Below are 12,581 nucleotides of genomic sequence, written 5' to 3'. Positions count from 1 at the left end.
TCGAAATTAAAGTTTTCGCAAGTTATTCGAACGTTACCTGGGGCGCGCGCGGTATGAATCGAATGTCATTTGTTGGACTTAAACGAGTGGGCGGTGGAGAGATATATATATATAAAAAGAAAGGTCGATCGTGCGGAGAACGGAAGAAAGCTTATAATGCAAACCCTTTCGCGGAGGGAACAGTCGAATGGAAGGAGGATCGCGCAGATTAAAAATCCACATTCAGGGATTCACAATTCTCTCGTCCCGCTTGTACAAATCTTCTTTCGGGCTTGTGATCCTTGATAAAAATAAAAAATTGAAAATATAAATAGCGCTTGATGGATATTATCTCATTATCTGTAATTTGACAGATGTCATTCCGTTAATGTCTTTTCATACACTATAATCTTTCTTGGCCGCTGTTACTCGTAGAATTCATTTAATTACACACTAATGCAATAATTAACACTGTTACATCGCACAATCTCGATTACTTTGTTGGAGGATTATGATCGCGGCTAATGGCCGATTTTACGATCAGGTAAATCAGGTAAATAATATGATCGCGCGATCTTTACCCCGGACTATTGCCATTCGATAGTATTTTCCCTCAGCCTTTCCCTCTCTCAACTTTTGCCTCTTTGCTTTACCTTCATTTCTAGTCCCATCTCTGACTCTTTTCTCTCTCTCTCTCTCTCTTCCGCTTCTTCTGCTTCTCTTTCCTTTCTCTCTTTCACCCTCACCTAGTGGCGTGACACATGGCTAGCATTTATAGTGCGAGATAACGCCGGCGGTTCTCGACAGTGCCGGCAGATTTATCCTCCACGGTTATTGGAGTTATACAAAGGATTTTTCCAACTGATCCCATAAAGTATCTGTGCCTGATGCCCTATTATTTACGCAGCCGGCAGCGCAACCGATGCCGCGAAAGCGCGCTCTTGCTTTTCATTCCTCCTAGTTTTTGCGCCGGAATGCGAGCGTCGTCATGAGCTTGTCGCAGATGCTATTTTACGCTTCGTCGTTTTCGATTTATCGCGAAATGGTATCTCGCCGATATCGCCTATTCATTGAATGAATTATTATCGCGGACGGGCATCGACGGTATATAAACTAGAGCTCGGGTATATAAACGAGAGATTATCTCTTTTTGAAGAGAAAATCTGTTGGATTAATAAAGATCTAAATGCATGGATGCATCTTCAGTCTTAATTAATATTCGAAATAACTATTGATTAAGGCACGAGAAATAATTAAATTTTCTTTTAGAACGCTTGCGACAAACGCGACTTTTTCTCGAAAGCGCATTCATTCTTATTATACGTATTTTTAAACTAAATACTTGTATCGTCTACAGTCTACGATACACTAGCCCATCATTTTATCTCTACGTTCGTTCGTTCGTTCATTCTCCATTTGTTTGCTAACGACGAGTACCATGTTGTTCGGCATTAATGGATGGCCCTTGTTTCCGTACGTTTTATCGGCAACTGGAGCTCATAGGTATCGTTCGAATAGTAACAGAGTTAAAATTGACCAAAGCATTGCTCTAGTTCTGAATGATATAGCTTCATGTCTCGCTTTACGATGATCGGTGATTCTGTCTTTGAATTTTTTAAAAATGACTCACGGATTTTGAAAAGATTAATTCGAAAGAGAAACATTTAATTAACAAGACATCGATAAAATATAGAGCACATGTATATATATATATATATATATATATATATATATATATATGTTGATATTATCTATATACGTGAAAGATAGTTATTTAATTAAAAAGATATTATTAAATGTATATATGTATATATATATATAAATCCGCGTATCGCATTAATTAAATTTTTTAAAATTAAAATTAAAATTAAGTTATCTTTACAAATCTTAAGTTTTTCAGCATATTTTATTTTTGTGTATTTTAATTATTAAAACATAATATTGTGTATATAATATATGTATATCGTTTTCAGCATATCTTATTTTTGTATATTTTAATTATTAAAATACGATATATATGTATATACCTATGTAAAATCGAGGAAAATGTGTTTTTGCTTGCAGGACTCGGAAGGCGACACACCTCTTCACGACGCGATCTCTAAGAAACGGGATGACATGTTGGCTCTGTTGTTAGACCACGCCGCAGACATCACCCTCACCAACAACAATGGCTTCAACGCTCTGCACCACGCTGCTCTTCGAGGCAACCCAAGGTAAGTGCTTTACGTTTTCAAATGTGACGCTTTTGTCCGCGGCGCTGAATGCGTCGTTTTAGAATTTAACCGTCAGGTAGCGAGAGCGAGTTGCAGCGAGCTGTAACGACCGGAGAAAGAGAGATACTCCGATAAACAGCTCGCGCCGGATAACAATTACGCTTCTTGTAACTAATGGATCAGTAGTATCCAAGCTGTTACTTTGAGAATCCGTATAGTCGCGAGAAACATTGTGTTAATCTTGTGTGCGTTCGATGCACCCCGTTGCATTGCGAACGTTAATTTATATCTCACTTATTACGTGACAGAGAAACTTTAATCGATACCGTAGAGAGATTACTTTTTTTTTTATCGAAAACACACATAGCGTTTAAGCTAAATATCGGCCGACGAACAACATTTTCCGACACTGGGATTTTTGCCGCCAAAGATTTTCCAGCGGCATGTCCAATCCGTTTTTTTCGCTTTCTTTGTTCTCTTGTTCGACGAATCATAAAAGAACGTCGAATCACAGATGTTCCCGAAGCCCATCGTCGTCGTCGTCGTCCTCGTCGACGAAGTCTAATCGACCCGGTCATTCTCGTGAGGTAGCGAGTCAATTTTATCTCGATTCTCATCTCCCGTCGTCCCGTTCAATTTAGCCACGCGGCCTCCCGGAGCTTTTCGAGATTTGCTCACTTCTAGTTATTACTTCGAAGCAAAGACGGAATAACGAGAATAGAACGAGTTGGATATTCCGATGAGGGCGATATCTACTCTGAAACGACTATGTCGCTTCGACTGAAGTAACAATATAACGGCGATTCGATTTGCTTATTCGTTCGCGAAACGTTATTTGCAACAAAAAAAAAAAAAGAAAAAGGATAATATTATTCATATTAGCAATCTGTGAGGTGTTTGCTATTTTTAGAAGAGTTACGCGATTCTATCTCGTGATGACTTTTTTTTTCGTTTGCTGTGTCTTTTTTCGCGCATGAACGCGGAGATTTTAATAGATTTTTAAGCCCCTCTCTTTTTATCTCGTACAACTACATTGCCTTACTCTTTTTTACACACTTTTACTCTTTTTTTCTCTCGCGCCTTTTTTCCTGTTTTTTTTTTTTTTTTTTTCTTTATTTTTCTCTGTTTGCACGAAGACATTCTCTTCAACATTTCGCGCCTCCTTCCGGTTCTAGAAAATGGAGGCAGCGGATGCATATGGTACTTCTACAATCACGGTTACGAGGCACTTTTTTTTCAATTTCTCAACCGTATCGTGTGAATGTCAACGATTCGCAGTTGCTTTGCGCTCTGCGACGATGTTATCGCTGATATAACAGAGGAATTTTCACCGTGCAACGAAAAAGAAAAGATACCGGGATTCGCAGATCGCTAGACTTCCCTGAGCACGTTCGTTTAATAGAATTAGATGGATAAAACTTTGTATCACAGTGCAGAAAGATTATGAAACCTCGTCGGTATCGAGAAAATTAATCAGCGGACAAAAATTCCACGAATATTGGAAAAGAAGCTAATTATCTCTTAAATATTAAAAGAGACACTAGAATCTTTACGATATATTTTCATCTATAAAGAAATTTTCTTTGTGAAGTCGATTTTGCGCGATAAATCCTATTTTTAATTATTAAAGGAGTAAAAGATTTATCGCAGAACAAACTCCTCTAATAAATCATTTGATATTTCACGTTTGCGTTGTCGTCCATGTATGTAAAAAAAACAAAAAGAAAAAAAACGCACGCGAATGTTTACCTCCGTTTCGTTATTATTAGCTTACATCGCGCGCGAAGATTCTCACGCTTAGGTGATCGATCAATATAGAGATTCGTATATATTACATGGATCGAATGTATCGGCGGTTCAATTTACCGCCTATGTTATAATCTATGAGGCGCGAAATTAGCAAGAACTCGATATCGTTATGTCTATTCCGAGCTCTCTCAGAGCGAACGGTAAGGGTAATCGTCCAAAGAGTATCGATGTCAAGAAACGTCAACCTTGCCCTCGCTATGGCTGGGAGTTATAGCGTAATTATAGCGGTGATCTTAACATAGGAAAGACGCTCGAGGGTGACTCGAAATTAATTCAGACTAGGATAGTTTGTGAGTACTCGAAACCGATGAGATTTACTTTGCCTGTCATTATATAGACCTAGAACGTTTCAAGCAGGCACTGCAATCACAGAAACGTATTAACGCTTGAGATAAATAGAACTTCATTCGGGCGGGCTGTACAATCAAGGATCGTTTGCTTCTTCGCGAAGAAGCAGCGATTTCTACTTGAGCGAAGAGAGTTACAAGCATCGCGTTTCGATTTGTATCAAGCACCGATGCAAGTCGGCGACTATCCTAAGGATAGGGATTTCGTACATGATTGCTCGACCTGAATGCGAGCTTAAAGCGTCAGCGAATACGTATCCGTATACCAATCGCATTCCTAAAGAACACTTAGATACTGGTCGAATGCTAAGTATATTTACTGCAGCCGAATTTGCTCCTTTTTTTTTTTTTTTTTTTTGCGCCGCGGAATTCTTCTCTCGTTCCCGGTCATGGACGCGCAGAGTCGCGGTCTCTTTTTCTCGTTTTCTCTCGCTCCGACGGCCTTTTCCCTCGCGTCTCGCTCTCTGAGGAAAAGCGCCGGTTTCTCTCAAGACCTGTGCCGCGGTGCTCTGAAGCCGAACGAACGGACGTCCGGAGACGTAATTTCCTGCTCTCCTGGTGCAGCCTCTCGACCCTTTCCCCCTCTCCCCCTTGCCGCGTCTGCCGCTTTGTAGGGTACATTCTCCGAGGGTTGTCGACGAAACTTCTCTCGTTTTCCATGCTTCTGCCCACAGTCCCTGCACGCTCCCGTATTAAGGTCGACCGGTCAAACGTAGTTGCGAAGCACTCGCAAAGAGTGGTGATAACATTTGCAAAGTATCAATCTGTAACACTGATAATCAGTACGATATTTTTATCATACATGTTATTTACGACTGATAAAGCGTTATTCTAAAAAAAATTTGCGCGTTTTTATTAACCGCAATTTAAGTGAAATCTTGAATTCTCGTCTCTTTTGTCTCTGTTGTTAATTATTCTATATATATATATCATGCGAATTTATTACTAAATTGTTAATGATTTATTTGTGTTTATTATTACTAAATCCATTGTATATTTGCTGAATATTTTCGAGGGATTACATTGCCGCGTAACATAATAAATTTCCACTTCGCTCTGCGGAAGCGTGAAACGATCGTATAATAAATAGTGCATCAGCGTTGCATTATCGACGATGAGTATTCTATGAGCCATAATATTTTTACGGCTATCGAAACACAACGAAAACCCGATTGCAATCAATAATGCTTTACCGTTGCAAAAGTAAAGTACGGTCAAAGCGTCGGTCAATACGTGGGCGCTACGGTGGAAAGGCATTAAAATTGGTCGGTTATGGTATCCCTTTGTTATTGCCAGCTCGCAATAGCCTGTTATTCAACCGTGATGGTCTAATCATTATCACAAGCAGAGATACAAACGCGCGGGTCATATACTAAATTCTACCGCATGAATCGTATCGTCCCCTCTGGCGCTAAATATTGCAGTACCATCTGCGTGTCGACAACTGATTGACGTAAATCACGAAATTGACAGTTTAAATTGTCATCCTTTGTGACGTCCGTCATTTGCGAAACAATGATGTAACAATCTCGTGTAACAGATTCGCACTTTGAAAATGGAATTATAAACAATACACTTACATATATGCATGTGATGCGCTACCAAAAATTGCCAATTCTCCCGGAGCGATTACTAGTCCGCGCGCGTGTTTCTAATTTCGTCGAGATAATTTTTTAATCAACATTATCGCGTTTCGCGACATTTCTATACCATCGCGCACCTTGTCGACGCGTTATTCGCCGATGTAACGAGAGACCGTGACAGCCAGCCACAAAGTTATGTAACACTAATTCGAGTTCGCTCTGATGTCTCGTACGTTGATCATGTTAGTCGCACACACGGTACACTCTCGGCGCCGCTGATCCGGCAACGTGTACACACATCGCACGCTCGTGAGTCACTTTGATCTTCCTCTCGTAGAGCCCGCGCTTTGATTGTGACACGCCGAGTCGGAACAAACCGCGCAAAGATCCCCCGCTCCGGCGGTCAATTCCGTTTGTTTTGTTCTATTTCGTCAGGAACACGATGGTCACGTATGGCCCGCCGAAGAGCTTTGCCGAGACGAGAGAGAGTGTACGGCGACGGCAGCCGTGATTAAAATTTCGTTAGCGTGTCTCTCTCTCTCTCTCTGTATCGCGACTGATTTCGAGCGGCTTTGTGCATTAACGTGTCGTCCATTCGTCCAGATAGTTACCGGAACCGGGTTCTCCTTAAACGCGCGAGAGACTGGACGGTGTTGAGGAGATTGTTTATTGGGTTCGTCTACGTTATTCGAGTCGCGTCCCGGATTAGAGACGGAGCTGATCTCTACGCAAATGCGCTTAATTGTCGTGAGACTTTCTCTCTTTCAATCTCGCCCGGTGCGGCTCGCTTCATTTAAACTGTTATCGCCGCTTCTTCTCTCCCGAAGGGAGAAATAAAGCACGGAAGAGTTCATTCCACGGACTTTCGAGTTCTGGCAGGACTTTCCTATCGAGCTTCGATTGGTATTTCCGGACACGCTCGAGCGCGAACGAGTAACGGTGAGAGAGTGGTAGTGGAGAAGAAGAAGAAGAAAAGAGAAGAAGGGAGAAACTCGGTCGTATATTTCGTTTCGTGCGCGAAGACGTTCCGATCGACAGCCGTAAACTTCGGAATAGTTGTCGGAATAATTAGCTTCAGTTCTCTCTCACTACTGGAGGACGCAGTTAAGTCAGGGTTTTGCCATAGAAGGCACGGTACGAAGGGGGCAGGGGGGGAAGGAAAGGTACTCGCGGAACGGGTGTTGACGATAAAAGCGGGGGAAGGGATAATCATTTAAATAGCTCGTCGAGCGCAAGCCATTTAATTTGCCCCGGCGAGGATCTAATTACCTCCAATAGTTTGTTAATTTCATTCGCCTACTTTGCTGCCATTAAATAATTATTACGGCACAATGGCGGCGCGAGGGACCGAAAACAAAGTCCGTCGCAGACGATGCGGAATGCTGTACGAGAAAGCAAGTTCGAGAACTTTCGAAAACCGCGATCATTATTTAATTCTACAACTCTTGTACCGCGTTAAGAAGGATATAACATTCATTCAAATCAGTTTCAGCTTTCAGCTCGATTGACTTTATAGCTCTAATCGATGTAGAAAAACTTATTATATGTCTATGCAAATTACACAAATCGATTTGAATCTGCCGAATCTGCAGTCTACCCTAGATCGTAGGCGAGTTGCTTTACATGGAAATAAAATATTAGCCATCATAAATAAATTTTTAATGGCCTTATATTATATCTGAAATTTAGTTACCATACCTGAATTTTAATAGTTAGTAGTTTTAAATTATAGTTTAACGTGAAATTTTTCGTTAAAATGAAATTAAAATGAAATTATAATTTAAATTATAATTAAAAATTAATTAAAATATAAACTAAATTTCAGGTGTAATACGAGTACACTTAAAATTTAACTATGGTAGTTAATATTTTTTCCATGATAGATTGTGGCGAATCATGTAGCGAGAATATAAATAAATTAAAAAAGAACGTATGTATTTTGTATCTGAGAGGAAAATTTCGAGAATAATGAAACGCGCAGTGTCTCGCGTTTTCTATAGGACTTTATGTACCCGATTTTTCGCGAAAGTGCAACGCAAGCATTCAATTCGTATCGCAAGCCTTCTCGTGCGTGAACGGACGTAAGCGTCTTTCGCGAACGGGTTCGTCTCTTCTCGATTCCTCGGACACTCTACATACTCGCGAACTCCTCGCGTTAGCAGAAATGACAACGGCGAGGAGTAGGGTGGATAATACTTGTTCGATATCGTCTCGAGACTCACAATGCGCTCGCGCCTAAGTATATAAAACGCATCGGCGAACAGCGTCTATTCTCCGGTCCACAGTGTTCGCAAGCAGAGTCTCTCATTTGCGAGTGCGTTCTCCAGGGCTTGAACTATAATGGCATGCTAACTACGGCCATGGTCGCGGCACATAATAACGCGACGGGACCGCGACCGATAATGCGTACACGCATACACACATACATCGCGCCCGCGCAAACATGCGAGAGAGATGCAGCCACATTATATCTATATCGAGTTATAATAGCCCTCGTGTTAAATCGCATGAGAGCCAAATCGCTTGGAACTAACCCCGGAGTATTCCTGCACCTCCTCGATCTCTCTCGTTGTCTCACCTCGTCTCGTCCCTCCATCCCACTTTCCGCGGGCTTCCACGTCGGCTTTAGAAAATAATATCCCGGACGCTTTTCGCTAAAAATTATGCATTCAACCGTTGTCACATCGGAGCCTTTCTTTTTCCGCGCTGTTCCTGATAGAGAGTTCCTCCTCTCTTTCTCTCTCTCTCTCTCTCTCTCTCTCTCTCTCTCTCTCTCTCTCTCTCTCTCTCTCTCTCTCTCTCTCTCCGGCCCATTAATTAAGAACTATAAGAAGAGCCACGACTTTTCCAGATTCGATCGAATTACAAGTTATATTCTTAAAGGTATATCATCGGCAAAACTATAAAAAGCGTCAAGCTCTTTTTATAAAGATCTTTTATCGTCCCCTAAAAACCGTAGAGGTGTAAAATATCGTCGCAGTAAAATTTCTTTTTAGTGCAATAGTCATTTTCTAATAATAGAAAAATTCTCGCGTTTTTTTATGTTGATTTATTTCAATGCACGCTCGAGGAATATCGAGCTTGGAAATATTTTCGAAGCTCGAGTTTCGAATTTATCACGCCTCACTAATTCGCAACAATAACGCAGCTATTTTTACTCTCGCCGCACAGTAGTTAGATGGAACATCGAGTTTCCAGGACCGTATTTCTTGCGAGAAAATTTATTTGCGCTCTTTAGTGGGATGGCCAGCTCGCCGGATACGCGCGTCGAGAATTATTTCCCCAGAAATGTTCATTACGACGGTTCTACTATCGTAAGATTGATGGCGGATTGAGCTATTCCACTAACAATTTTGCTCGTGATTCTCTTCCAAAAGTTTAGATATGACGCTCTTTGAAGGAATATTATATAATAATTTTTCTTAAAGTGCTCAAATATTCTTTATTCTCTTAATACTGTACTTGGCTGACCATAATCTTTCATAACTACTGAAACTATTGTTTCCTTCTATAATTTTTTTTTCTTGCGATAATATTGATTTTATAATTGAAATTATGATCATCAAATTAAAAAATTGATTAATTTGTATATATGTTTTAACATATATCTTTTTATTAATTCGCGATCGTAATATTCGTTTGTCGCGAATGTTATCGCCGAAATGACAATTAAAAATACGCGTGTTGAGAATTATTTCTCCAGAAATATTTATTATATATAACGTGATTCTATTATTAAGAATATTATACAATTATTTTTCGCAAAGTGCACAAATATTCTTTATTCTCCTAATACTGTACTTGGCTGACCATAATCTGTCATAACTACTGAAACTATTGTTTCCTTCTATAATTTTTTTTTCTTACGATAATATTGATTTTATAATTGAAATTATGATCAACAAATTAAAAAATTGATTAATTTGTATATATGTTTTAACATATATCTTTTTATTAATTCGCGGTCGTAATATTCGTTTTTCGCGAATGTTGTCGCCGAAATGACAATTAAGAATACGCGTGTTGAGAATTATTTCTCCAGAAATGTTTATTATATATAACGTCATTCTATTATTAAGAATATTATACAATTATTTTTCGTAAAGTGCACAAATATTCTTTATTCTCTTAATACTATACTTGGCTGACCATAATCTTTCATAACTACTGAAACTAATGTTTCCTTCTATAATTTTTTTTTCTTACGATAATATTGATTTTATAATTGAAATTATGATCAACAAATTAAAAAATTGATTAATTTGTATATATGTTTTAACATATATCTTTTTATTAATTCGCGATCGTAATATTCGTTTTTCGCGAATGTTGTCGCCGAAATGACAATTAAGAATACGCGTGTTGAGAATTATTTCTCCAGAAATGTTTATTATACATAACGTCATTCTATTATTAAGAATATTATACAATTATTTTTCGTAAAGTGCACAAATATTCTTTATTCTCTTAATACTATACTTGGCTGACCATAATCTTTCATAACTACTGAAACTAATGTTTCCTTCTATAATTTTTTTTTCTTACGATAATATTGATTTTATAATTGAAATTATGATCAACAAATTAAAAAATTGATTAATTTGTATATATGTTTTAACATATATTTTTTTATTAATTCGCGATCGTAATATTCGTTTGTCGCGAATGTTATCGTCGAAATGACAATTAAGAATACGCGTGTTGAGAATTATTTCTCCAGAAATATTTATTATATATAACGTGATTCTATTATTAAGAATATTATACAATTATTTTTGGCAAAGTGCACAAATATTCTTTATTCTCCTAATACTATACTTGGCTGACCATAATATGTCATAACTACTGAAACTAATGTTTCCTTCTATAATTTTTTTTTCTTACGATAATATTGATTTTATAATTGAAATTATGATCAACAAATTAAAAAATGGATTAATTTGTATATATGTTTTAACATATATCTTTTTATTAATTCGCGATCGTAATATTCGTTTGTCGCGAATGTTGTCGCCGAAATGACAATTAAGAATACGCGTGTTGAGAATTATTTCTACAGAAATGTTTATTATATATAACGTGATTCTATTATTAAGAATATTATACAATTATTTTTCGTAAAGTGCACAAATATTCTTTATTCTCTTAATACTATACTTGGCTGACCATAATCTTTCATAACTACTGAAACTAATGTTTCCTTCTATAATTTTTTTTTCTTACGATAATATTGATTTTATAATTGAAATTATGATCAACAAATTAAAAAATTGATTAATTTGTATATATGTTTTAACATATATTTTTTTATTAATTCGCGATCGTAATATTCGTTTGTCGCGAATGTTATCGCCGAAATGACAATTAAGAATACGCGTGTTGAGAATTATTTCTCCAGAAATATTTATTATATATAACGTGATTCTATTATTAAGAATATTATACAATTATTTTTGGCAAAGTGCACAAATATTCTTTATTCTCCTAATACTATACTTGGCTGACCATAATATGTCATAACTACTGAAACTAATGTTTCCTTCTATAATTTTTTTTTCTTACGATAATATTGATTTTATAATTGAAATTATGATCAACAAATTAAAAAATGGATTAATTTGTATATATGTTTTAACATATATCTTTTTATTAATTCGCGATCGTAATATTCGTTTGTCGCGAATGTTGTCGCCGAAATGACAATTAAGAATACGCGTGTTGAGAATTATTTCTACAGAAATGTTTATTATATATAACGTGATTCTATTATTAAGAATATTATACAATTATTTTTCGCAAAGGGCACAAATATTCTTTATTCTCCTAATACTGTACTTGGCTGACCATAATATGTCATAACTACTGAAACTATTGTTTCCTTCTATAATTTTTTTTTCTTACGATAATATTGATTTTATAATTGAAATTATGATCAACAAATTAAAAAATGGATTAATTTGTATATATGTTTTAACATATATCTTTTTATTAATTCGCGATCGTATTATTCGTTTGTCGCGAATGTTGTCGCCGAAATGACAATTAAGAATACGCGTGTTGAGAATTATTTCTCCAGAAATATTTATTATATATAACGTGATTCTATTATTAAGAATATTATACAATTATTTTTCGCAAAGTGCACAAATATTCTTTATTCTCCTAATACTGTACTTGGCTGACCATAATCTTTCATAACTTCTGAAACTATTGTTTCCTTCTATAATTTTTTTTTCTTACCATAATATTGATTTTATAATTGAAATTATGATCAACAAATTACAAAAAAGATTAATTTGTATATATGTTTTAACATATATCTTTTTATTAATTCGCGATCGTAATATTCGTTTGTCGCGAATGTTATCGCCGAAATGACAATTAAGAATACGCGTGTTGAGAATTATTTCTCCAGAAATATTTATTATATATAGCGTGATTCTATTATTAAGAATATTATACAATTATTTTTCGCAAAGTGCACAAATATTCTTTATTCTCCTAATACTGTACTTGGCTGACCATAATCTGTCATAACTACTGAAACTATTGTTTCCTTCTATAATTTTTTTTTCTTACGATAATATTGATTTTATAATTGAAATTATGATCAACAAATTAAAAAATTGATTAATTTGTATATGTTT

At 36.7% G+C, this 12,581-nt stretch overlaps 1 protein-coding gene across 1 annotated transcript in view; it reads left to right on the top strand.

The window, feature by feature from the left end:
- Window positions 1-12,581, top strand: part of Mib1 (E3 ubiquitin-protein ligase mind bomb 1) — a 369,810-nt gene that overhangs the window by 45,656 nt on the left and 311,573 nt on the right. Inside the window, exon 9 of the mRNA XM_083049146.1 lies at window positions 2,044-2,195. Coding sequence (XP_082905272.1) covers window positions 2,044-2,195 — 152 coding nt within the window. The remainder of the gene's footprint in view (window positions 1-2,043; window positions 2,196-12,581) is intronic.

This window comes from Prenolepis imparis, unplaced genomic scaffold, assembly GCF_030444845.1.
Source record: "Prenolepis imparis isolate NDT839.2.m4 unplaced genomic scaffold, iyPreImpa1.0 SCAF_11, whole genome shotgun sequence".
Classification (NCBI taxonomy): domain Eukaryota; kingdom Metazoa; phylum Arthropoda; class Insecta; order Hymenoptera; family Formicidae; genus Prenolepis; species Prenolepis imparis.
The sequence above is the reverse complement of the archived record's forward strand: the minus strand, read 5'-3'. Positions and strand labels throughout refer to the sequence as shown.